The 27944-nt window shown below is 42.6% G+C and overlaps 1 protein-coding gene across 4 annotated transcripts in view; it reads right to left on the minus strand.

Moving 5' to 3' along the window:
* The window catches only part of ZNF423 (zinc finger protein 423), a 237833-nt gene that overhangs the window by 161412 nt on the left and 48477 nt on the right, over positions 1–27944 (minus strand). For 3 of the 4 annotated variants that reach the window (XR_012652210.1, XM_075040191.1, XM_075040190.1), the window contains 2 exons: positions 4508–4708; positions 425–505 (listed from right to left, as the gene is read on the minus strand). Coding sequence is in view for 3 of the 4 variants with exons in the window: in XM_075040191.1 (XP_074896292.1) it covers positions 425–505; positions 4508–4708 (282 nt within the window). In the remaining variant the exon portion in view is untranslated. The remainder of the gene's footprint in view (positions 1–424; positions 506–4507; positions 4709–27944) is intronic. The other variant, XM_075040192.1, reaches the window with a different exon arrangement.

The raw sequence follows: 27944 nt of genomic DNA on the forward strand, positions 1-27944 counted from the left end.
GAGGACAATCAGTAATTCATTAATTTAAAGATGCAACAACAGCAGCAGCAAAAAGACAGAAAATCTCTGACTTGCCAATCAGGTGCAGCCAAAGATTACAATTTGGGGGAGGGCTAATTTTGGAAATACACGTAAGAAGTCTCTCTTTGTCGGTGGGAAGTACAAAGTGCCACCTGACAAAAACATTCATGAGACGTTGTCACTTGTTGACAAGCTGCCGTATATGGTTTTCTGGGTAAGCATCCCGCATATACGGTTGCATGGCGATTATAATTCTTGTAGCAGGTGAAATACAAGAAAATGCAAAATTATACACTAGCATGAAACAGTTACAATACCTCATTTCAAACGTAAGCCTAGTGTACAAGTTACAGGGCATTTAAAAGGAGCAACTGCAAGACTTTAATTATAAACTAGTTCCTACCGTACAGTAGTTTAGAAAAATCAGCTGCTTCCAAGCTGGCAATATCCATATATAGCTCTGCTGCTGTTTGAAACAGACAACCTGTAAAGTTATCAACAACAGAAGAGGACCTCATGAAATGCTCAGAGACCCCACCGAAACCTACTTCTGTCCGCTTCATTGATGCGCTAATTTGCTTTAAAACACTCTACATTCACTTGAGAAACTGAAGGAAAAAGCCTACATGAGGCTATTCTGATCCATAGGAGGAAAGGGGTGACATGGGTGGAGGAAGCAAAAATAACACAATAAAATACTGCAACTAAACCCAGACTAATGCAGGTGCATTAAAATACACAAGCAAAATGGCAGATCTCGTGGCTTTTTAGCCACTTTTCATCAGACAACAAACAACTCGGCATTAGCCACCAGACAATGATATATCACAGAATAGTTGCTTGATGTATGCAGCCTCTGGTGCTGGCTGGAGGACACAGTAATTTGTAAATCCATGTGCAATTATTTACTCTTGTCACTAATGCTGTAAGATAGCATCGTGCTACAACACCTATACTGTAACAACAGTGTGCAAAAAAATGTGTAAAAAAGACTGCACATGATGCCGATGGCAATTACTTAGTCTTCTCTAGTTAAGGGGACGTGGGATACCAGTGAGTTTTAAATTAATTTTAAAAGCTTAACACATCCAGTGTATACACTAGGTGTTTTTATTTATTCTCGGAGTATTTTTCAAGATGCTGGCTACTTGTTTAAGGCACTATTTCCAGGACTGCTGCAGGAGAGCTCATTTGTGGGGGCAAGCTGGGAGACAAGGGAAGACATGAGCCGGTAAGGAGATGTGATGTTCTTTCAGTACAAGCTGCCCCCATTTAGACCCTTTTCAGATCCCAGTAGACACTGGAAACCTACAACCTGCAATCACAGACATCAGTCATGAGCAAAAGGTATAAAAGGCACCTAATTCTGTCAGAAGGAGAACATCTCTACTACACTGACATCAAAAGGAATGCCATGCACTTATGCTACCAGAGATGTCTAGATTTCAGCAGTGTTTTGTCCTCAAAGAAACAAGTCTGAAATACATGAAAAAGCAAGGGGGGAAATGGCTGTTTGTTACCTCCTTACATGTCAAAGCAGCTGCGTTCAAACTGTATTATAACTTCAGCGCACCATAATGAATTTCTAAGGGATTCCAGTGAAATAGATGGTTTATCCTATTCTTTGGAGTGATCTCTTGTAATCCTGCAACACTCCTGAGCTACAATACTTTCCTAACTTCAGTATCCCAAAGGAAGTCATTAGTTACGTTGTATTATCAGCCTGGTGATATTATCACTACAAATATTACCTGTATTGATCTGGAGCCATGTAGACACTGAAAACCCTGCTTCAGATTAAGACATGAAAACCTAGCTTGCCAAGAGGTCAGGCACTGCATTACAACCTCAGATGTGTCAGGCAGGCATTATAAGCTAAGGGAGTGCAGGGTAACTAAGGACACAGTCAAATAGCTTATTTTGTGGGGTAAAAAAAATCTTTAAATATACCACACTTCCTAACGCGGTCTTAGATTTTTACCCAGGTAGTGCAAGTCTTTTCAGATGAACTGAACAAAGACATGCATTTTGCATGCTTTCAACAAAAATTATCATGGCTATCAAACAACCTGGTGGATCTGAAAGGGTTTGTTTTGGTTTGGTTTTTTTCCCCCTCAAGTTAAGGTATGTAAATATCAAGCAATATTCCAGAGTGTCTTCATGGAAACATTCTCATTCCAGAATATATGAGTGCAATCTTCCTATTTACTTTAAATCACTTCAGGACACTGGATTAAACTAAATAGAAAACAGACACTCTTGTTCTGGAACAAGGATATCCTCACATGGAGATAATTAGCACCTATTTCATGTATATGCAGATAGTTATATGGTGCCTTTTTATGACAAAACGTCTCTGTAAATCATCAGCATGTGCGAAGACAGTAAAAGAAGATGAAATTATGCTACCTGGAATCAAAAATTAGCAATGGGAATACTAACAAATTATTTTGATAAGTCCCCAAAAACATTTATTTTTCTTACTCTCACTAGCAGAATATTATGTTGAGAATAAATAAAAACTGAGGTGTGAAAACACTGACTGTATTGATACGAATAGAATCTCTAGGTTGTGATGTTTTAATGTATATTTGCCTCAGGAAATATATTTGCCTCTTTTTCATAGCCCTGTCGGTCACCAGTCGTAACCTTACGTTCCTCCTCTGGAGTCCCCGCCAGCAGCACCCGCACCCCTCCGCCCTGCTCCACTTCTCCCAGTTGTGCCATTACAGCTGTTTGGGGGACCACACAGTGAACCAGGCCCAAGCAGACACCTGGGCTAAAAACAGCCTTTCTTTTGGTGGGGCTCACCCCCAGCATCACAAGCAGCTGTACCAGCACAACTTAGGAGGCAGGGCAGCGACGGAGCAGCGGCCGCTCGGGGAGAGCTGCTGGAGGCATGCCCTGCGGCTGCCTGCCTGCCCGCCCTGGTGCGATCCTGCCTGTCCCGCTCCCCATGCAGGATGGTGTCAGGAACGACTTGTCCCTGCGGCTGCTCCTTTGGAAAGGACCAATGTCCACACGGGCTGTGCACCTCGCCTTCCAGTTTGGAAAACAAGGGTTTTTCTATTCAGTGGCATTTTCTTGCTTACTACCCTGCAGTAGAGTACAGCTGTCCTTTGCAGACATCTCAGGCCAATGCCATGGTTGTCAGCTGGCCAAGAAATTACCCTGCAAGAAGTAGCCTTTCAATTTTACACACTTTCAAGTTTGCAACCTATGTAGGGTTTAAACAAGAGCGCAGAGCAAGGAGCCCTGGGGGCCAGCGCAGGACTGCAATCCCTATCCACCTGCAGGCTGGGGAAAAGCCCCAACGTCCCTCTGTCCTCCCTCCCAGCAAGCAGACGGGAATGAGAGCGGGGGGTCCCCTCCTCCGCAGACCAGAGCAAGACAGGGGAGGATGTTCTCGGGGTGGGAGTCAGACTGAGCCAAAGCCCCCACCTGGCCCTCCCTCCCTTGCTGTGCTCTATTTCCTGTATTTTTTCTTGGCTGAGCATCATTTTACTCATGCCCCAAAAGAAGAGCAGAGAACATGGACTAATTACCAAACAAATTAAGTGGCCAGTGAGAAATATGCACTCAGGGGAAGGAGGATGGGATACTGCTGCATCAGAGGAGAAACTAACTCTCCTGACCTCTGCCAGCCTCAACCTATCCGTCTGCCATAATAGCAACTACCTAAAAATATTGTGGACGAGTGCAGAGGAAAAAGTGATAGTAGAATATTCAATTCCAGGAAGGTGAAGGATGAGAATGTCTGATTTAAATACATATGAACACTCCCCTTCCTAAGATTTTATTTAATCTTTGGTAAAATCTGTGAAGCTTTTTACTACCCCCATAAATCGACTTAGCGTGCTCTGCAGAATACCTGCTGCTACCACTGGCCATGCAAAGGCAGCCATGTAAAAGCAAGATATGTTGCAATTGTTCACACCAATGCTCTGAGCTTGTTCTTACTTTACAGAAAGTAAAATCGAGATCAGCGTAGGCTGATGCCGTCCTCACTTCCATAAAATTCAAAAGGCAATGCAATAATAACCTAGGGAGAACAGTGTATTTTTAGGGTGGGATTATGAAACTCACACTATGAATTTTAATCTCAGAAATCGTCATGTTCTTTTATGGGGTTCAGAGGCCTTTCTTCCTGGGAGTTTTGCACACTTCAGTCATTTAACTTTTTTAATCTTCCTACATTTGGAGAGAGAGGGAAAAATACCCTGCCTGAAACTTTTAGCATTAAAAAAAAAACCCACAACATTTTTGTCTAACGTAATTACTGACAGATTCCAATTGGAAAGCTGTTGCTTTTATTTTAATTTTATTAAAGGAGTGAACAAAGGCTACCCAAGGCACCACAATAAAATTACATTAACTGTAAAATTACATTATTAATTCTTTAATCTCACTTGAGGCCTCAAGCTGTTGCTATGTCCAATTACCCAGCTAACCACCTGTCAGAACTGTAAAGCTAGTTTAACATTACCTCCAGGACAGTTGTGTGCCCTGTGTTCAGTCAGGTCTGCCAGTGAATCGAAGTCCTGCTGACAGTTATCGCAGGTGTAAATTGACTCATCCTCCATGTCTTCATCTTCCTCATTTCTCTCTTCCTGGCTCGTCACACTGTTCCTCTCTTCCAGGGCCCGGCTGTCCTTCGCTTCACTCTCCAGCTCTCCTCCCAGGCCACCTGCCAACAGCAAGAACATCCTCTAAGTTTGAGACATCTGAAAAATAAGAGCTTTAAGAAGGATGTTGCACTTATTAAGATACATTTAATTACAGCCACTCTCACATTATTCCCGACACCTTTCATTATATTAATGTGGTTTTTATATCACGCAGTGCAACAATTCTCAACTGTATTCTCTGCTGCTTAGTGCGAATCCTGCAAACACTCTCTCCTAATCTTCTCTGGTGGGTGTATAGCGGGAGCCTCTAACTCTCTGTCATATAAAGTTGTTAGTGTTTTATCACTTAACCAGATTCTCAAAGCTTTAAAAATTGGCAAGATTAATTACAGCCTGCAAAGAAAAGGCATGTGCTGAATTTTAATTCTCAATGCTCTCCTCTCCCCGCCGCCTCCAACCCCCAATATTAGTAACAACAAGGAAAAAAAAAATGCTGTAGCTGAAGTCCCCCAAAGCGCATGTATACCCCAGGACTTGAGAGGTCCCACTGAACTAACGAGCAGCACTTTGCTGGGCAGATGAGCCTTGTGTTGTGCCAACCTAGCTGGGAGCCAACGGCATTTCATCTGACCTTCAGGTCTCTCAGATATTTTTTATTTTTATCTGTGACCGGAGTGTGGGCTAGCACACCTTTCCAAAAAACCCACAAGTTTTCATGCGTGTTAGTGTAGAGGGAGACTGAGGTCTCTGGCAGCCCCAGGAGCACCCCAGTGCCAGGGGGCCGTGCACCCCATGGCTGGGCAGCTGCCTCTCCACTGGCAGTGGGGTGGGAGGTAGGGGCAGCCAGCCACAGTCAGTCCCCCCAGCACGCACTCAGTGGCCTGGCACGAGGGATGGGCTTGCAGCCACATCCTCGCGACTCCAGAACACCCCCTTGGCCACAGTGGACACCCAGGCATGCCTGAAGCCAGTTGCACCCAATGGCTCCATGCAGCACTGTGACCGACCCACACTTGGGCTCTCCAGGGAGGCAGTAGAGGTGAAGAAGCCCTTCTAAGTCCCTGTTGCCCTCTCAGCAGGGAAAGCATCCATTAGACATGCTGGCCATGCTGATGAGGCTTTGGCGACCAGCTGAAACAGATGCCAGTGCCTCTTCCGCACACATGCCCCACCAACACGGGCAATACAGCTGCACCATTTCACCCGCCTCTGCGAGCACTCGCACACTCTGAATACACCATGCTGGTAAGGTGGGAACATTTGAGAAATCATCCAGCAAAGTGAAATGGAACTGCAGGTTCTTCCAGCAGAAGAGATCATCCCGCACTGCGTGCCGGCTGACCCTGAAAGCCCTGGAGCTGCTCTCAGCCAGGCAGGAGGGAGATGCCACCTTGTTGGTTCAGGATGCATTTGGGTTTTAAGCCATTAAGGAAATGCCAACAAAGAGAGAGATGAATTGTTTCTAAAATTAGATCAGCGCCAAAAAGATAAAGGACAACCAATGTTAAGAACGTGAAACAAAGCTGAAAAATAAAATTTATTAAAGATGAAAACTGGTTACCACAAGCACTGCAATTCAGACACACACGTTAGTAAAGCTCTGCTACCACTATCCAGCCAGAGCACATTTTATACCATCTTCTGCACTGCGCATGATAACATAAATCAACCGGTGTAAAACGGTCTGCAGTTTTCCATGGAGCACTCGTAACGTGACGTACCCTTCGAATTGCAATGGAAATATTAAAAATCAATGCCTGCTTGTGGCGTATCACAGCATCCTTCTTAGCAATTAACAGATCTGCACATTTTCAGGTTGTTTTACTGTTAAATTATACATACGTTTCTACTACATAATTTCCATTAAGGGCTAGATATAAAGTTCGTCTTAACAAATCAGATATACCACTTACACAGCAGTAATGAATTTAAGGATTTGGTTATAAAAAGTATTGCTCACTAAGCTCTCCATATTGTAAGTCATCATCTGTACTATGTTTATTCAATAAAATACTGTTGGCTGAACCTCATGCTTTATAGACTTTTCCTTAAATAAAAATGTATTGTAATGAAAAAAACCACGATTCTGGTTCTCTTTATACTACTACTTCACGAATAGTAAGTCACATTTAAAGCTATGCTAGCTTCGCTTTACTTCACACATCATTTAATGTACATATTCAAATTATCACTTACATTTTGTCGTATTTACTTGGCACACCTTTATACAGTCTCTCATCCCAGACTACAATCACAAACATTTTAGCTCATTCAATCTTTTTAAAGCCTGTATGTCCTGCAGACTTGATAGTTAATAAATCAGAATGTCAACTCTCCGGTTTTATAAGACAGAAACCTATAAAAATAGTCCAAGTATATAAATCTAACCTAAAGAACTGCCACCTGCTTCCATGCCGCCTGCCGACAAAGACCTCAGGGAAGCACTTCTGAACTGACTTTGCCACAACCTGAAGAAGAAAGTTTTTAGGCAACTTTGGGGAGCTTTAAGGGACCTTCACTAACATTTTTAGCAGAAATTTTCTCTTTTGACAGTTAACCTAAAGACCAGCTGATCTGCTGAGTACACTGTGACAAATTCAACCTTGGTTTTACTCCAACACTTCATGACTACACCAGGGATAAAGCTGTTCGACCGAGTCCAACAATAACAAATAATTTAGCACACTGCTTTAGGAAAAATAAATTGTACAATGTGAGATAAGAAAATAGATTCCTGACTGCAAAGCAAAATTCCAGAAACATTTTTTAATTCCCTGTTGAATGGGAAATCTGATCCTCTAGGCAACTTTTCAAAAGCGTTGTTGCTTGACAGAGTTGTATGTCAAATAACACAACAGTGAATCTTGCACAAATTATTTAGCAAATGCAACATTGCTTTAAAATGAGATTTTTTTTCTGTTTTCAGTGAGTTGAAGGAATTGTACAATGTCTGCCACACCTCAGTGTTACTGTCCTTTGAATAACACGGTCTTCAGATTCCTCTGCCGAGCCACATGCTTGGTGCTTGCCCTGTAGAAACCAAACACTGCTGAGAAAAATTGGGGGTGTTTCTTGGTTTTTTGACCTTCGTCTCCACTGTTTTGACCACAAGCTGCCAATGGGGGGTGCGGGGTGCGGAGCGCAGGCGGCCCTGGGGAGACGCTAGGTCCTTGCCCAGGGAAGCAAAACAGCCAGCGAGCACCAGGGCGGTGATGGGAATGGGTGGTCCATCCAGCAAGGAAAAGCTTCAAAAGCAGCCCAGCTGCTCCTGTGGTGAGCTGCGTTTCCCTGATGAGGACAGCAGGCCACGAGCATTCCTCAGGAACTCATTTCTGAGGAGTTTTGCTGTAGTAGTTCACAAATTTAACCTGCAATTTTCCTGCCAGCCAGAACTGCAGGAGCACCCCACCCCAGTGCAGGCGGACAGGACGAGTGCACACAGGCATGAGCACACTGCCGAAAGGTTTGGGGTCACCACGGGGGGCCAAGGCACTGCTGACACTGGGTGCAGGTGTGATTTTGGGGCTGGGCCTGGCTCTGAGGGGACACGTCTGTGTGTTACCATGCAAAGGGGCTTCTTGGTGGCCAGAACCAATGGCACCTTCTGAAGTCTCCAAAGACCAGTGGCTACCCTGTAGCATCAAGCACATACAAGTGTATTTACTGACACAGCTAATTTTTAACATGGTCTTGGATTTTAGTGAACTTAATTCAACAGTAAGTAGTTTCTATCTAGATTGCTAAGAAAAACCCCAATAATCACAGTTACCGACCTGCAATGAATTTGTGCAGGGAACACCTCTGTGAAGGCGGCACAGCACCATGGGCACACGGCTCCCACCCGCCACCAGGATACTTGTACACAGCACAAGTGTATGGGCAAACACGAGCAGAAGGGAGCTGCTGGCACTGTGTTTTAGGATAAATGATCACTAATTAATTCTAAGGGGGGGGGGGGGGGTGGTGGTGTGTGGAATCCCCCTGCATTTCACAAAGGTGTTATTAGTAATTTTTAAATGAACCTGCCATCTCTAATGTTGGCTTTAACAATTTTCTTTTATGAGTAAGAGAAGAGACAATTTGAGGGATCAGCCTTGAAAGTACACCTTACTCTACCCAAAATGTCAGGAAACAGATTTGGGGGGCTTTTTGTTTTTCTTTTCTTTTTTACCTTTTTTTTTTTCCCCCTGTAGCACAGTGGAAGGCCTGCAGAGCTTTATACAAGAAGAATATTTTACCCTATGACCTAAACAATCTGGCCAACAGTCAAGAATATGTTATTCTAATTGCCACTAAAGTTAATGTTGTTAATGACTCTTGGTTTTTCTGTAAAAGCCAGCTTATGCTCTAGAAAGCTACTATTTCAAAGGGGACATAGCAAGAACTGGGAGTGTTCCTGCCTGACCTGGTGGTCCAAGGAATGTGGCAAACTTGGCAAAGCTGGAAAAGCAAATTCCCAAAGGCCCGGCTTGAAAGTTGCAGTCAGTAGAAATGCCTTCTGAGCTGTGTTCAAAACAGCTCTGTTACAGGAACAACGCACTCCTAAAGCCAAATATTTGGAAACAGATTACATGTACCATGTTCAACTTGGGCCCCACTGAAGTCCAGAGCAAATTTCCACTTGCTTCGGTCAGAGCGGGATATAAGGCTCCACTGCCAGGCTGGGGATGTGCTCAGACCTGAGTGTGGCAGAGCCTCAACCCTGGACCACAGTGCCAGACTGGCTATGATGGCAGCAGCAAACTGCTTTGGGGACTTCAGTTAGGAATGCAGGACTGAAAACACAGGAAGGTCAGAGCCACACTGGAAGTGATGCTGATGCCTACCTACAATTTCCACTGAGACACACGGAATGGCTAACACTGTGCAACACACGGGCCAGAGAAATTAAAAAAGGAACAAACCTCTTAGCTTATTTTTTCAGCTGTGGAATCAAATATGGACAGTTTAAACTGTCTATCTTATCAGCACAATACAGGGCAGGCAAGCCTTTCTGTCTTTGTGCCAGTAAATTTTCTGGGGGTTTTCTTTAATTTTTTTTTTTTAAAGCCTGAGGACTTTTTAAAGCTGGGATTTATTTTAAATCTAGGATTGTTCTTTGGAACATACTATTTAGTGCAGGGTCATGTCTAACTTTAAACACCTCCAGTTACAGGGCTTCCATCAAGAATTGTTTCTTTACAGTAGGCATACAATGATTTAGTGCTAGACAGCACTTCCTATCAGAGCAACTTTGCCATGCAGAGCTACAGCTGCAATCTGCAGAGTGCTGTGCAAGTCATTGCCTAAGTGTGTACACACACATGCACACACACTGCCCAGGTCGGAGAGCTGGAAGGCAAAAGATAAAATGAAGAGGGGGAAGGAGGCATCTCTTCATTCCTCTGCCTTGGTCCAATGAAAAAACAACCAAAGGTCTCGCAAAGGGCTATGATAATTCCTAGAATTTTTCCAGAGATGCAGGACAAGTAGAAGGAAATGGCACTGAAGAAATAAAAGCTAACGGCTGGAGGAATGACGGGTGGTGGCACACAACTGACACCTCGGGGGACACGGCGGAGCCCCAAGGCGTCCACCCAGGGGTGCGCCCGCCCAGGGGTGCAGCCTTCCTGCCCCACAGCCACAGGGCTGCCACTCAGCTCCCCGGCAAGACAAAAGGAGAGGAAATTTCATCTATAATTAGGAAGTGAGAACAAAAGAAACAAATGACTTAAAGGAAAAGCCTAATCTAAACGTTCCTTAGTAAACATCGTGCTCAGTGTTAAATGCCAAATCAGCGTGGGGGAGGTCTCTACTTTTATGTGGTTTGTTACATTTTAGTGTTGTCTCTAGCACTCATACACCAAGAGAATCCAAAGTTCTCTGTCATTTGTGGTCAAAGAAGAATGAACAGAGGCAAAAAAGCCACTAGAGTTTCAGTAATTAAAACACAAACCAACCTCAGCTAAAATCTTCCCATAGGATGAAAAGTCTTGGCTTTGCTGGGTAGCCCCATTCTGTGGCTCTTCAACATTTCAAACAATGTCATTTTTTAGACACTTGCATCTTGAACACAGGTATATATGTGTGCTAACTCTCAGTGGGTCAGGGCCCTAATGTGAGCCACTGTAACCACTGTGACTAGACCCGTGCAAAGCAGCCAAAACCCTGCTCTAGTCAAGCAAACCAGGTCAGAGAGCATAGATTGCATCCCACCCCTAGGACCAGGACCAGGTATCAAAGGCAGCTCATTCTGCACATCAAATCATTGTTACGTGCATCAAAAGCAAGCAGGTTTGGTGCTCTATCATGCAGTGCAGCATAGGTCTTTCACACAGTGTCAAACCACATGGGGTAAAAAAAAAAAAAAAAAAAGGTGCCTAGCTGAAAAACAAAGAGCCAGAAAGGATAATGCATGAAACACCACAGTATATTTATGCAATGTCAAATTGCACTGGATGACTACAATGACAGAGCAGAGTGAGTGAAGCACAGGCTGCCACACAATCCTGCCGACGCTCAATCCTCACATAATGCTCCTCGCGGGCTGAAGAGATCTGTGCATCAGATCTTGCCTTCTCTCAACGAGAGGAAAAAACAATCATAATACCAAAAAAATTATTTGATCCAGCATGTAGTTAATGGTGTTGGCCTCCTAAGACTTACAACTTAATAAAATTGATCTCACTGCAGTACTGTAATGAAGAACAGTAGGATAAGGCTACCCTTGAACCATGAAAATTGTATATTGTTACCTCCTCGTGCCCTCCTAGGGCTATGGCTGCTGCAGCCTCTCCAAGCTGTCATTTGTCTGACTCTGAGAGCAGACTCCACCGACAAGCAGCAATGGTGGCTACGAGAGCTTCTTTTGGAAAGACAAGGGAAGAGGAAGAGTGCTCAGTGCTAGGTATGTCTCTGAATAGTAACCCACAGGATAAAAGCACAGATTATACCAATAATACAGTTTTGTGTGAAGCGTGTTAACAATAAAATACACAAAAGTCAGAGACTTTAGTAAGTGCACATTGTAACATTTCACAACAGAGTCTTATTACAAGCCAGTATATATTAAATCATATTAACTTCTAAGTAGGTGGACAGTTCGCAACATTCTTCTTTAACTTAGCAAAGAAAAACTGTTTTGGTAGTGTACTGCACCTCCTTCTACATCTGCTTGTACATGTACTTTTAAGAGAAAGGGGTTCCAAGCTAAACGCCCAGTAATAACTAGCTAACTGCTGCCAGTGCCTGCACCGCCGCTGCCTGCTTCTGCCGACGTTGCACCGCTCACAGAATTGTTAATGACAGCCCTGCACACCCCCCCAGCATCCTCTTCTCAGCATCCTATTAACTTACTTACACCGACATTTCATAGAGAAAACGTTCATCTTACTTCACTGATCGGATACAATTTTCTCAAATTAGCAGCTGCAATGTTTAAGAAAACATTAAGTGTCTACCTTGAGTTTAAAGGCATAGAAAGAGCTGGCAGGAATACACGGCAGAGGACTGGCAGCTCGTTGCACCTTCCTTTGCTGTAGCACAGTCACAGACATCACACACAGAACAGATAATGCATGTCACTTGTTGCCTCTCAGTGCCTGCCTTTCACCTGAGCCCACCTATATCCATATATGGTTATCTCTATATGGTACAGAGATATACTATACATATATTTATATATATGTATGGTATAATTGCCCTGTTTTCTCCAGTGAAACCAAGACTTCGCCCCATGTTGTTCTGCCTCAATGCAAACTCAACCTCACTGCTGGTATGTGCATATTAACTACCAGAATGTATGTATATTTATACAGGCAGTCCTGGCTCCACATTCTCTCTAAACCAGTGTAACTATTGACATCTAGCATCTGACCTGAAATCCACCGGCTTTACTCAGTCAATGATTTTTACATCATGCTTGCATACACAAATGCACCCTACAATCCTGGTTTTCTTGGATTTCAAGACTTCCATAGTATCCTTTAGTCAACATGCTAGAGAAACCTTTTATTAAATGCTGCTAATTTTTTTATTGATCAAACTGTGAGCCATTTCATTTTCCATTATAGCAGAAATCTCCTATAGGAGCATTCAGATTAAGTTTCTTTATTCTGTCTCTAGTAGCATGTCACTTTTAATCAGTTTTTAGTTTCATTATTGCTTAAAAATTAGAAAGCAGTTTCTCTGTTCTTTATTGCTTTTTTTTTAAGTTTAGTTACTGAAGGGTTATTAAACTTGGAAAATATACAGACAGGCATAACATGCTAAATAAATTCCTCACTGTCTCTAACCAACTTTAACATTAGCTTTTTTTATAATTTTTAGGTTTATTTTCACTGAAAGACTGCTTGTAATTATTACTCATGTTCTCCCCAAACACTTATGTTACTAAAGTGTGAAATGTCTTCTAACACAAAGACAGTTCTCTGGGAAGTAATTACAAAAATGCATTCAGGGGCAATAATTTTATATTAACTGTCAGCAGCATACATCTTCTGAAAAGGCACTTGTTATGAAGGAATTATTTGTGTGGAATTTGAAGGCACTGAAGGCGAAGGAAAACTGCAGAAACGCATTAAACTGAAACTCCAGCTCCCTCATCAAGGGTCAGTTTATGTTTAAATCATTACCTTGAAGGCAACCCCACACCTTCCAAAGAGTCTATTAGAAAGACAGTTTCAATTTATGCATAAATTGGACACAGTCTCCAGTTTTCGGTGTAGAACAATTTACACCCCCTTTTTTAAGGAAATATCTGAGCAGCTAATCAAAAAGATATATCTGAAAATTATGGGCTTCTATTAACCTTTCACTGATGACACTAAAAATACTTGCTGATGATTTATGGGCAGTAACAAAAATAGTGGCCTCAAAACTGACCAGGCACATTAAAAAGATATCTGTGTCTGTAACGGCTACAAGAAAGGATTTAATGAATATTTCATAGTAACTTCTAGCCTGTAGGCTAATTCCTCAGTCCTTAGGAAGGCAAAATAACTCAGTGAAATTAAAAATTAAAAAAAAGTGAAACCCAGCAATAGTGATTAAGCATCACATCACTTTAAAGCTGTTTTTTTAAAAAAATTCAGATAAGGAAATCACAAAAACACAACCAAACAGTAAAATTTCCTCTTAATCGTACCTGCAGGTAATGTTTCAGCCTTTCTAGTGCTTTTACTAAAATGATTTAGATGTTACTATGTTATGCGACAAATGCATTTATACACTGAAAAGCGGACAAAGAGCTAAGTTATTATTATTTATTTGCATGCAAGCAGCAGTGGGATTGTACTTTATAGTGTTAACGGCACATAGTGTTTATCAGCTCTTCAGTGTTTGGCAACCAGTTTAATGGTATAAATATGGGATGTAAACACTCCCCTGCCACAAAGAGCACTGTAAGTGAACTTTAGAGAATGCAACGAAAGGCAGAGAGCAGAGCAGTCCGGAGCGCGCCAGGTGTTCGGCTACCGAACGGGGACCCGACTGCAGTACACTGATCGATATTGATGTGGGTCCCCCCAGGGTGCCCTCCTGCCCCTCTGCCCGCTGGGGCTGGGGAGCGGTCACCCCGTCCCCCTGGCAGGGCTGCGAGGAGAGCGGCACCCCTCTTTTACACTGGGGTCTTCTTGGAAAGGACGGGCTCAAGACCCGGGGGGAAGGTTTTGGTAGCCTACAGTGTGCTGTGGCAGCAGCGGGGCCAGGCAGTTCATTAGCAGATGGCGTAGCGAGGAGGAAGGCACCTCTCCTGCGCGCATCTGACCTGCGAAGCACAGCCTGTATCAGAGCAGAAAGTCACAGTCCTACAAGGGATATTTCACTTTCTACCACGGCTCGTTTCTGCTCTGTTTGCTACCAGGGATGTTCCACATCCAAGTGCAGACAACAGTTACCACTGTTTTTTCACAATATCAACACCTCACGCTTCTTCTGATGTCAAATAGCAATTTGCTTTGTAGTTCTCTGCGGCATTCAGATCAAATAGTGTGTTTGCACACAGCTATCCAAACTTCTCTGCTACCATCCACATAAAACTCTCATCCACTTACTCAAGACATGTAATACTTGTGCAACAGATTATCTGCCTCCGGAAACAAGACGTTATTGTCCACTTCCAGATCCTTAAGGTGCATCTGAATGGAGTAACTGCCACCTTCAGTCCCAATAATTAGGTTCAAATCAAAACTGATCTAAAGTTCATTTATATGCACAAGGAAATCAGTATGCAGCAAGTATTAACTTCAAAATGAGGTACACTTCTTCATAAAAACATACTTTCACTCTTTGACATGCAACTGTTAAATAATACTGACCACCGTAATCTAATGAAATCCACATAAATTTTCAGCACAAAAACAGCACTTTAATTTTATTTAGGTATATGAATATTTTAATAATGCTCAACTTATTATTTTTCAAGTCTCTGTTGAAGATAAGCGTCCTGTTTCCAACAGTTCCATGGAATCCCACTCACACCTAACACAGGACACCTTAATCACATTTTAATTCATAGGCATGACAAAACTTTTTTTTTTGCTTTTAAGGAAATGGTGTGAATGACTTTTTTTTTTTTTTTTTTTTTTTTTTTACTTTAAGGTGAAGCCAGATATCTGTAAAACTTAAATCTATAGCTCCCTGACCAGACAGAAAATTCAGAAGGCTTAATAAAATTCACATGTGGCTTGTTATTGCAGCTGCGTATCAAATGCAAACATAAGGTATTGACTGGTTTGCTCAGAATAGCAGCTGCTGGAACTCTTTATTAAAATAAACCTGTTGATTTTTAAAGAGAGAAAAATTAGGGGTGATGTCATTTACCATAAGCAACAAATGTGACTACGTATTTCAATGTTTGAATCCCCTTTGCTTAATTAAAAATGCAGATTCCTTTATTGTTCCTCTATAAGGTCCAGGACTTCAAATCATCCTTTCTGCAGGTTAAGTTCAGGCCCCTGGAAGATTCCCATCCTCGGTGTGTAACAGCCTGCAGTGTATGCAGGTGGGAGCGAGATGTAACAGGAAAGCAGAGCAAGGCCTCAATACGAAATACCCTCTTACGTCCCTGAATATATTTCTGTTCAAAATGCACTCTTCCCATGCTTAGAATATAGAGTTGTTTAAAAACTATGCTGAAGAGGCATGCCTTTCACAACCCAAACCTGTAGGATCCTACAGGTAGCATTTGCATTTATCTTTTTATATCCTTAAAAACCCCAAAACATTACGACTGAGAAGGAAAGAGCCATAGCACTCTGCAAACCGTGAGGAACCAAGGGGTGGAATCAATACAGGGGGAAAAGATGGAACAAGAGGGAAAAAGGTATTGGAGCAGGAAGAAAAATACACTTAGGCAAATTAGAGAAAGCGATAATTATTTCACTGACCTTCTCATGGGTCTCGGTTTGCTCAGAACCTGCCTGGATCATTTTCTAGTGGGAATGACAAATGTACGGCTGAAGGAGTGTGGGAGGAACCCGCTTCTGGGATAACTGTGCCTGGAAGCCTTCAAAACTGTGATTAAAGACCTGAGAGGTTTCTGTGGGGCTGGGTTTTGTGGGTTGGGTAACACTCCTGTTTATACCCAGGGTATAGAGGGTTGGACTTGGACCATAACCTAGTTGTCGGTATTACAGTCTGGTCAAATACCAAACATCATCTTGGAGGAAAAAAGCTCACTGACTTTCTCTCTATAAATCCAGTTTGCTTTGGAAAAAAGGTTCTTCAAATGCACCTGAGGAAAAAGCCACATTTTCCCAAATGTATGCTCGTGTCTCTCTGCTACCAGTTACTGCTGGCAGAGGCTCGTGCCTCTGCTGCTCGGGAGCCCTCCAAGCTGGGCACTGCCAGCAAAGTGAGTAGAAATTGGGAAAACTGTACCTTACACTGCTCTGCCTGGAGCTGGGAGGGACATCTGTAGGCAGCCCAAGTGATTTAGGAGCCGAATACCCAGTGAGTAGCAATGGACTGTAGCAAAAACCCATGAAATTGGAAATTAATGAGAGTTAGGCACCTACGTGTCTAAATGGCTTCAGAAGAGTAGGGCTTACAAGCTTCCAGACACGTTACCCTCAGGTCTCGTTATGCATGTGCATCTCTGCACGACCAGAACCAGGCTGGGCACAATGTCTTGGTGCAGGTATTCAGACCACAGCAAAAGAATTCAGTTAATGAATGTGAAAAAAGGCAACTGATTTAACAGGATTCTCAACCAGAAAAGGCAGAAGAAAGTCATATTATGCAGCACGGGAAAGGGTATTTAACAGGTGGCCAAGCTATTAGAGATGCATCGGATTCTGCAAAAAGTATTACCTTCCGCATGACCATGGCCAGCCTCTGCTGCACAAACACCCCTCCTGCCCAGCAGACACACAGAGGAGACTAATACAAACCAACAAGGAAGCCAAATTAGCAAAACAACTCAGAAAGTTTCCTGCCACTTTCTGCTCATTCTCTTTTCCCTGGGTTTAAACCGTGATGTGATTTTGGGCTGTGGGCTCAGTTAAATTTCAGTTTGTGTTTAAAATGACCCCGCATGCAAAAATTAATGTACCTCAAATTTCCTTTCTAATTTCTTTCCTTAATACCAAACTCTGAAGTCCTACACGTTTCACTTGACAAAGCCATTAATTCAGTAATTTCACATAATTAAATCGAGCAAAGCAGAGTATTTAAATTGGAGCTAAGTGAAATATACTTCTGTGCAGCTCATGCTGTTAGAATTGTGCTGCGTGCTATTCTGCTGCTGCTCATTTATTAATTTGGGATCGGCTGAAACGTGACACCGTGTAATAAGGAATGCACTGGCTTCAACAGAATTAGAAATAAAATTTAAAAAAAAGAAAAAAAATCACAGAGGATAGTGAATCAAGCACCAAATGAAATAAGTTAATCCCTCTGAATGAGCCCTCAGCAGACCACTTCTGCACCCAGCTGAAACCTGCACCCAGGTTTGTACTTTCCATGTGATAACTAATTTCTGGCTAGAGGTTTTCAGCTATTTATCCCTGGAATAAGAAGTGAGCTGCACCAGTCCTCCAGCATGGTGATCCTTTTAGCAGTGATAACGCTTTTTCTCCTAACATCTTCCTGCGTTCTTCATTCTAGCCCTATGTGGTAAAGAAAGTGTGAAAAGACATTTAAAAGAGTTAAAGCTAAAATGACTTTAAAGTCTTGTCTCCCTCAGCCGCTCCTCTCATTCGGCAGGTCCCGACTGTCGGAGCAGGAGACAGCAGTGTGGTACGTAGCATCAGGGAACTGGCAGAGCCCTCGGATCTACCGTGAGGATGATGTATGGTGTAAAAAGGAAAAAAAAAAAAAAGTAGACAGATAAAACCCTAAGTATGGATTTTTGCTGGCAAATGAGTAATAAAGGGGAAGAAATTAAGATGACCAATAATCCAAACAGTGGAAACACTTTATGTAATTAACAAAAGTCTCTCCAGAATATAGTGGTGGTTTTTTCTTTTCCATCAGTGTTTTCTGCTTCTCAAGCTTCTTATAAACTACCTTAATTGGGCTATTCCAGATACACTGAAAGTCCCTCCACTTCTTCCTCAGCCTCGAAGGACACCTGTGAAAGGTGCAGCTCTGGACTGCTCATGATAACCCTCACCAGATACAGCTTGTAATGACCCGCTCGCACTAATGAAAAAGGGAGAGGAGGGGGGCAGATATTGTTGCTGTTGTAATTAAGCTTGTGAAGAGTTTAGTTGGAGAGAAATTAGATTTATTTACACACTGCTCTGTTGCTGATGAAGCACCAGCTATTTGGGAGAACTTCTAATTAACCCTAATTTAGTTGATATGCTCTTTAGCAGCCCCATTCCCTATATATTTTGCACTAGGAAAAAAGTAGTAATAACAACAAAATTATCCATTTTTAAAAGGCACATTTCTTTGTGGGGGCCCAGTCCCAACTTTTCGCCTTAAATTACTGAATTTGCATTTTAGTTGCTGACAAGTAGGAAGAGGCACACTTGAGAACTTCATCCTACAAAACAGCTCCTTCAACAGCCAAATGCCACGACTGACGTGGGCATGGCCACTGCATCCACAGCCCCACGCGGCCCCTCTCCCACAGCCCCATAGCTGAGGTAGAAAAAGGGTTTGGGGGTTTGCTTTGGACCCTTCTACCTCAGTTACAGCTACCACAGCTATGAGTTTATTTTTAAAGCGCTTCCACTTCCTACATCCTCGGCCAATTATGCAGTCTGGCCACAATGTTCATTAACCAGATACGGTTTTAAAATATTTCATTAAAGCATCAAGCTAAAAATCACTTAACTCTTATGATGTGTTTTCTCATTTAATATGTCACTGATCGCTCTGCCTCACTTACAGCACCTGTGGTGTATCTGTGGGTTTCTTTGCAACTCACAAAGACATTTAAAATACAACAGGTTTACAACCTCAGTATATAAAAAAGCCCTAAAAATTCACCAGTTTTTATAAGCCATTTTGGAGGAAAAGCAACACCAATTCATATTTCAATTTCACACACAAAACACCATAAACACCAAGCACTGCATCTTGGAAGTAAGGGTCAAAAATGGAACATAATTTAATTCTGTTATACAGAAGCATCTAGGTTGCTTGTCACAACACAAACCAAGAGACACAAAGGGCATTTGCAGAAGTGATATTCCTCATGTCTTCAACACTGCAGCTGTCTGCACACACAATATATAAAGAAAAAAAAAATGTCGATTTCTGCAACATTCTGTCCAGAAAATGTTTTACCAATCCAGCTATTAGCTGACTTGCGCAAGATTTCAGCCTGAAATTCACCTTAATCAGAAAAAGTACATTTTTACTGCACAACCTTTTTTCATAAGATTATAGACCAAATGCTACTCTCAGTTATACCTGGCTAACCCTGCTGATTTTGTATATGCTTCCTGGATGTTACTGTGGAAATTTGGCAATAAATGTATTTTGTTTAATATGATCAAGGAAGAGAAGCCAAATGCTTTTTACACAGAACATTTCTCATTCATTTAACAGGACAAATGGTCATCTGGACTTGTGTGCTAAATGCAAAGAGCCCAATATGAACGACTACCAAAGTTTAAGTTCAAGTTTTCTTGATTCCGATATGGGACACACATTCTGTACAAATTAATGACAGCATTACAAACTGACCATTTTTCTGCAAATGTAACCTACTTGATGAAATCAACAATGCAAAATTGAAGTCTTCCCTATTGTCACTGAAAGAAGAATGACAGACTACATATATCTTTTTTAAGTATTATCAAAATCACAGAGAGGAAAACTTCAGAACACTGTCTTCAGAATTGCCTAGTACAAAATTACTTTGAGACTTTTAAATTAACTTCATAATAAGGACAGAGGCAATGATCTTTCTGTTGCTACAGTTGTACCTCCTTGATGCATCAGCAAGAATGGCTTGACATAGCCCTTCTTGGGAGAAGGCTAATTCAAGTCCGAGTTACACATATAAGTTTAACAAAAAACATAAGTGAAATCAAGTAAAGATAGAACTAATCAGTCTGTCAAAACAATACCTTTATGAACTGTGAAAACATCCAATTGAAGTCCTTGGATAAGAAATAGTTCTCCAATTTTCTTTCTGTGGATGGCAACAACCACTATTTCCATTTGTGTTCACTTATCTGACAAAATCAGGCCACAGGAATTTAGTATCATTTAATTTAAGTTGCCTCTAGCCCCCATCCAAGCTAAATAATACCAATAAACACAATTCTACACTGTGCCCAGCTCTCAGGGCTCTGAACCCCCTCTCAATTAAACGAGATCCAGGGAAAACCATCCCTCCGCCTCTCAAGGATGTGGACACCACGCTCTGCTTCCCCACTTTGTTTGGGGGCTGCAGGTGAGCAGGTAGTGCAGAGCTGCTGTCTTTCACTCACTCCTCTCCTCCAAACGCTCTTTTCTGCTAAAGATTCGCACAACAGATTAAGATTAAATACACATAGCTAGAGCAACAAATCTAAATTTCAGACCATTGTTGGAGAACTTTTCTCTGCCAGGCTGCTTCAGTTGGCCCCAGCTCGCCACGCACAGAGGCACGCGACCAGTGAGTGTCTTCCCACCACACTTCTCTCAAATTGAAAATCTCTCTAGCTTTGGATCAAACAACAGCCAGAGCCTTAAAACACATACACACGCTACGCAGAGAGCCTCACCGTGCCAGTGGTTTTCTTTATCCAAGTGAAAGCTTCCAACCAAGAGGGAAGAAATTTCCCTACAGGGTCTCTCCATTCTATGCTAGCAAATAACTCACTTCAGAAATACTGCAGCTTTCTGCATTAAGGCGTTTAGAGGGGAAAGTGTGGGATGAAGTGCGATGTGAAATCCCATCACCCCACCACAAGGAGAAGTGCTGTTAAACATCTGAGTTTTCCTTTTGGAGTTTTGATGAGTTTACTAAGAAAATGTAACAGTGGAGTCACTAACTAGAATGCTCAAGTTTAAGAAAAAGCGTGTTTTCTTTAGTTATAATGATGCAATAAAATTTCACAGCTCTATGAAAGCACCTTGTGGGTTTGAAACACAAAAGTAACACTTGCATATCAGTTTATTTGTAAAATACAAACTTCTCCCTGCTCCAGAAGCCTGGAATATGAGAGCTCAGAGTTGTGGCTCTTCCCTTTTCTGAAGAGAAATAAGCCTTTCCCCAAACATAGCGCCTACGAGTTTCAATCCAGCAACAAAGGTGCAACAAAGGTTCCCATATCGAGGAAATTACATCAGGAAAATATATTGCATGGATTCACTTCAAAGGCATCAAAGCTTCCAACAAGAGTGGTTATTTTCAGCCAAATTACCATGCTGCTGCTTAAATACCACTAAGCTGAAGGAGTCCTTTATCAGTCACAAACTGCCAACTTACCCTCAAGGAAACACCAAGCTAAAAAGCATACGTCTAAATCCACACATTGTTCAGTGGCATTCAGAGTAATGTCATTCTGACTTACGTGTTTACATTTTTATTGCTAATTGATTTACCCCTTCTGAAGGAGATGCCTTGAACAGAAGGCATCCCTTCCTTCTCCCTTTACCCCCATGCTCCAGCTTCATTACAGCCCCAGCACTGTTGCCAAAATGAGATATTGCCTCATTTTTGGTACCGTGCCCTTGAAGGCATCTTATTAGAAAAGACCATTTCTTAATTAACATTTTTGATCTTTAATCTATTACACATCCCTTTAATCCCATACGGAGGAGCTTTTGGCCCACTTCCGCAGCGTGGCGGTGGGAGGCAATAGGCTGGCAATTTGTGCTGAGGGCTCTCTCCCAGCTGGGCTCCAGTGCAGCCGGCTGCAGGGCTGGCTACACTCTCACTGGTCAGCAGCAGACATTCACATTTATTATTTTATTGCATTTTTTTTTAATAAAGACTTTAGAGAGCCACTGCTCAGCATTAAAGACAACAGGCAGAATGGCAAGCTGGCAGATGAGATCAGACTTCAGCAAGTGGCTGTCGAGCTCTTAAAATAACCAGCAAAACTCTAAGTGGGAGATTTAGTGGATCACCAACATGTGAAGTGTTAAGAAAAGTACAATGTTAAGTCCCTTACATCATTTTACTTGCAAATAATTACAGCAATTACAATGTGCTAACTGGCAATTAACATTACAGGATTCACAACTCACCAGAATTTTTTAAAACATCCTGTGGCCCTATGTAAATTGTCTCTTTGGTACTTCTGATTTGGTGGCTGCATGAGCTAATGGCTACACATTAGCTCAGCAGATCTCGGAACAGAATTGTCCACGTGCCAGCTAATTTAATTAGAGGCTTGATCTTGTCAGAGCTTTATGCGACACAGACAGTGCTTCCAAGCAAAGTGTGTGGGTTTTTTCCTTTCTCTTTAGTGTTTTGTGACTGTCTAATAATTTCTACTAATGAATGCCAAAGTCATCCAAGGGAGAAAGGAGGCATGGCTAGTAAAACATGCAAACAGGCAGGCACTTCAGTCCCAAGTGTGATGAATTCGAAAATATGTAGAGCAAGATGCATTGAGCACCTCTTCCATGCACATCCCAATCTATTGCCAGGTCTCTGCACACATCTATTAAATCTTCATCGCACTGTTACTCAGCCCCAAAAAAGACAAAGGTCACTTGTCTCAAAGTGAGAGCCATAGGGTATCTCAAATCTCATTATAAATGGTCCCATTTAACAGTTTTCTCATTTGAATTTATACACAACAAATACAAGATTATGAGAGGAGCCCACTTTATTTTGACAATGATATCGTAATTCCTTGTAGTGAGACTGGAAAAAGGCTACTTTGGACACTTAAATGACAGAAATACAAATGTATCTTTTATTATGGGAAATTTTAGGCTATATTAACTTTTTAAAAAATCCTTTTTTTAATGCGTACTTGGCCTTAATTTCTATTTTGTACACATTCTTATGCTACCATAACCATACTTGTACTCTCTTGGTCTACAATAAGTGTAACAGTTCAAGACAAATTAACCAAAAATACGGCAGCAAGGGTTACAGAAACTTTTTACAAGTCAGGTCAATGTTGAGTAAGACCCACTAGAGGTCCCTTCCAACCCAAATGATTCTAGTTTCCTGTAGTGAATAAGCAAAGATTATTTGGGCAAAGCATCATAAATTTCATGCCGTTCTTCACTGCAGAGTTTCATAACAACATCCTTACTCAGCCCAGAAAACAAAGCAGTGGAGCTTGTCTATTCCATTTGTTTTTCTTCTTTTAAAACATTGTTTATAAAACCTCATTCTCATGATTGGCACAATTTGGTTTTTTTCTCAAGAAGAAGGATTACTGGGAATCCACTGTTGTGGCATTATTTTTTATTGATTTTTCTCATTTAAGCAACAGGCCAATGTAATATACTCTGTTATTCCTGTTTTACATTTATTCAGGCTGGGAACTTTGAGCTACCCGTTACAACTGCAATGTGTAAACTAGTCGAAGGAGAACAGAAGCTTCTGTGAAAACCAAAGAAATTGTTCACCAGGAGACTTTCCTTCAAACTCTTCAGCTGTTCGATTTCACAGAGATAAAACCCATTGCAATCACTTCCCACAGCGGCATCGTTTCAGCTTCCCTCGCTCCTACCAGCCAGCCAAAGCAGACTTGGAAAAGCAAAGCCACTGACCTGTAGAAACGACTCAAAGCAAGATGGGCTGGCAAGTGCCCCTGAGTCCCAAAGCCAGAGCCCTCTAGGAAGGTCGACCTGCAGCATGGTGCATGATGCAGAGACAAAGTAGTATGGACATGGGGCACAAGGAAGACTTTCTACTAGGTTGGGAGACTTAATTAGCATTTGTAAAGTGCTTTGAGATCCTACACAAAAATAGTTACCCAAATAAGCTCTAGAAAGCACAATTTGCCTGACCATTCAGTCTGCTTCTGTCCTCAAATCTGCAGGAGATTAGCAAATCCAGAGCACAGCAGAATTAGATAAATCAGAGATGAGAAAGACATACCAGGTGATCTTATCCACCCCTCTGCTAATGTAAGACCGTTCCTACAGTGCATTTTCAAGCACTTTGTCCAGTCCAGTTTGAAAATGACCAATGTAATGGGAGATAATACCAGAGTCTATTAGATCCCGCTACTGAGAAATGTTTCCTGATACTCAGCCTAGCATCTCCTTTGCTTTACTTTAGCCCATTACTGCTAGTTATGCCCCTGAAGGCTATTGTAAACAAAAGATATAATTTTCATCTAAAAACACAGAAAATGTTCATCTAATCACAGCCCTTCATTTGGGCAGCAAGAGAGGACAAGGTAGGATCACTGGAAAGAAACATAGAAATAGAAAGCAGGAGTGTGAAGAAGATGGGAAGGTGCTATGCTATGCCTTGCTCCTCTCCAGCGCTCCCCTCCAGCTCAACGACAGCATCCTTCACTGGGATGTTCATACCTGTGGGAGACCTGAACGCAAGCAAGGGATGGAGAGCCAGGAAGGCTGCGCCTGAGGGTCACCCGTGAAGGTGAACAACTTACTTCAGTCAGCCCAAGAAAATGAAACACAGTGTTACAGTCTCCCAGTGACAACAGGCACACCTTTAAGTAAAAAGCAAATTCTTTCTGTTGCACAGAAAAGAAACACTGTTGGCAAAGTGGAGACGCAACCCCATGGAGGATGTCCCCTGCTAGTCCCAGAAAGACTTGCACTCACGCGTGCAACCGTCTATGCCGATGGTGTATTCGTATTTCTGGCAAGGTGCCCCTGCCAGAAGACCCTGTGGGAACATCACCCAACCCATAGCAGCCCCATACCAGCAGACACACCAAGTTCACAAGACTGCAGATGAGGTTAACCCAATGATGCCAGAGACACTCCCAGATTTGACTGAAACCTTGCTGCCCATCACCAGTCGTGATGCACTGCCGGCATCCCAGTGCACACGAGTCCATGGCCCCTCACCAGCATGCCCAGGCAGGGGCTGTGACCCTGCAGCCTGCGGAAATCCTCCCCTTACCAGATGTTGCTTGTAGCAATTTAGGGGGACTGACTTTAGGTATTGTGAAGCTCAGCAATACCAACGACACAAGGCGGTACACCATGCTTGCTCAGCTTACCTTAAGCAGATTAGCTTGCCAGCACACACTGTCTTTAAAATGCCTGGAACAGGTTGGTGATGGGGTAGGGAGAGCACTCGATAGCTCACTTTGGAATGAGCTTTTCTTTCCTCACCTCTTTTACCATGGAAATTAATTCTCCTCCTCTGTGCTATTGCTATAATTTTCCCAATTAACATTTTTAATAGTAAGTATTTTCTAGGAAATGCTGTAATACACAGGTGTGTGCTTCTAATTTAAATACTGACACCCATGCTGCGTTCGCATCTGAAGATCGCTCCTTCTTGCTGGAGATTCCCTCCCCAAACAAGAGGGGAACACCTATGGTGCCGCACCACCAGAGACATCTCAGTGGATTTGCGGGGCAGCCGTTTCCATGACAGATGCACGTGTCGGTGCTGTGCGGCACCACATGCGGCAAGGAATCTCATTTTTTATACTTCTCCTTTCCCTGAAGGTGCTACAGCTGCAGGATGTTGGTCAGACCTCGGGGCCCCCCCCCAGACACCCTGTCACTCCAGCCAACAGCTTCCTCCAGTAGTGCCACATCCCCCTTCCTGCCAGCCAGGGAGCACTGGGAGCAGAGACTTGCTCCTAGGAAACCCTTGCACCTGCAGATGCAAAGTTGTGCCATGAGCTCCTACAAACAGAGTAACCTGGGAAGGGCTTATAATTACTCATATTGTTTCTTTTTATATTATCCCGGCTCCAAAAATCTTACATCTGTCTTGAATGTTCACCTACCGCCACATTATCTGAGTATCATGTACTTCCTATCACTTCACCTTCTGTTTGAGAAAACACTATCAGAAGTACTCTCTTTTAAAAAAAATAAAATAAAAAAATAGTATTTATAAGATTGAAGTTAAAAATTAAATTTTGTAATTAGGAAAGGAGAATTTTTTTTTTCCTCTTCTGAAAGGACATGTAACTATGTTACATTGTAAAAACCCACACATTACCAAGGAAAATAAAAGTTCAACTTAGAATAAATGAGGAATGCAGCAGCCAGAGCTACAAACCTCCCTAGCTTTATTTCTAGTTGGCATTTATTTGGCTTTTGGCTGCTTCCAAAGCAGATATTTAACATTTTGAGAACCTCAGACTATACTGACTAGGCTGCATGCTGCAGGTCCATGCAGAGACAAGGATGCTGTTTTTAAAACCAACATAAGAAAGCCAACCAGTTGAGATCAAACATTTCATAGTATATTGAAAAAATATTCAACTAAAAGTAATCAGTCTCTCTCATGTTCTTGGCTAACTTCAAAGATTTATTTCTTTGGAAATCCTTACACACTGTAATCAGAATCTTCTCATATTGATTTACTAATGAAACCGGCTTTTAGAAGATGCCTGAGCTTGTGAAGGCACTCAGGATGGGTAATCTCAGAGTACTTGCAAGATAACAGGTTTCTAATGCCCACTGAATTGCGACCAACCTTTTCAATGCTCTGTAGCAGAGATCCCAGAATTTCACGTTGAGGGTGTTCGGAGGAGGGGGTGGGTGTTCAGCATTTTGCCATTTAGAAGTTAAATAAGACAAAACACAATACATGTAGAAATAGAGAAGAAGAACTTAGCGTCTATGGAAGAGCAGTCTCTCACATCTGGCCCTTCCTGACTTACTCCTGACACAGCTCGCGCCCAGCAGGTCGTGCAGCTGGAGCAGGACCAGCAGAGCAGGGGCTCTGGGGGACCTGCCAAGCGGACATGGGCAGAGAGCAGGGACAGCCCAGGGTACTGTGAGACCACAGGGCACGGAGTCCTGCAAGGATGGTGGCCTTGGTGGGCACCGGGCAGTGGACTGTGCTGGGGTGTGCAAGCCCAGGGTGCTGGAGGACGGCTGAGGGGACAACAAGCTTTGTGTGGCCAAAACAGGCCTCCAAAAAGGGAAAGGTGAGGAAGGAGAATACATTTTCTGTAGCTTATCTGAATAAACAGAAAAGGGGGAAAAGTTAACGTATGAATACTTGCAGGGGCAAGTCTCTGTTCGCTTCATGAGACCCTGGCTTTCTCATCCATTTTGCTCCTTTGGCAGCCAAAATTAAAGCCAAGCCTACGAAACAGAGAAGAGAAACCCTCAACACTTGGGGAGCAGACAGCAGCAGCACCGGGATCATCAGACCGATGGTGGAGGAGGGCACAGGGAACAGCCAGGAGGGAATGGGCAGGCAAAGCCCCAAGCAGCAGAGACGGCATTAAAAACATCCCAGCACGGGCTCCGGTAGCCCTGAGCAAAAATAAGTCTCCAAACCACATCAAGATGTTGCTCCTCTGAAGATACCAAGTGAAAATTGTGATTTACATAGCTGGGAGACACCATGCAAAGCGGAAGAGACGGGAAAAGGAGTGACCACAGGGTGGTTTTCTTTTATTTTGTGGTTCATTTCTCAAACGCTGCTGCTTCCCCTTTTCTTTTCTTTTTTTTTTCCTCCTTAAAGGAGGGAAACTGTAAAAGAAATTGCAGAAGGCAATTAAAAATCTAAAGTAGTGTACTGCATTAAATAAGTATGTGGGAGAACTCTTAACGGCAAAACATCACATGTCTGTCCCAAAATGTTGTGGCATTCTTTTTCCCATGCTACACTTTGTTAACACATCCCTCGCACACATGCCCAGCTGCTGCAGCGAGCTTAGTGGCAGGGACAGGAAATCTGGGGCTAATGGGGAAAGGGGGGAATACCAACACGTAATTTATTTTTGTGATTTCTGGAATGTTATAACTGAATGGTGCTAATGGATGGTTGGG

This window comes from Buteo buteo, chromosome 11 (genome assembly GCF_964188355.1).
Source record: "Buteo buteo chromosome 11, bButBut1.hap1.1, whole genome shotgun sequence".
Lineage (NCBI taxonomy): Eukaryota > Metazoa > Chordata > Aves > Accipitriformes > Accipitridae > Buteo > Buteo buteo.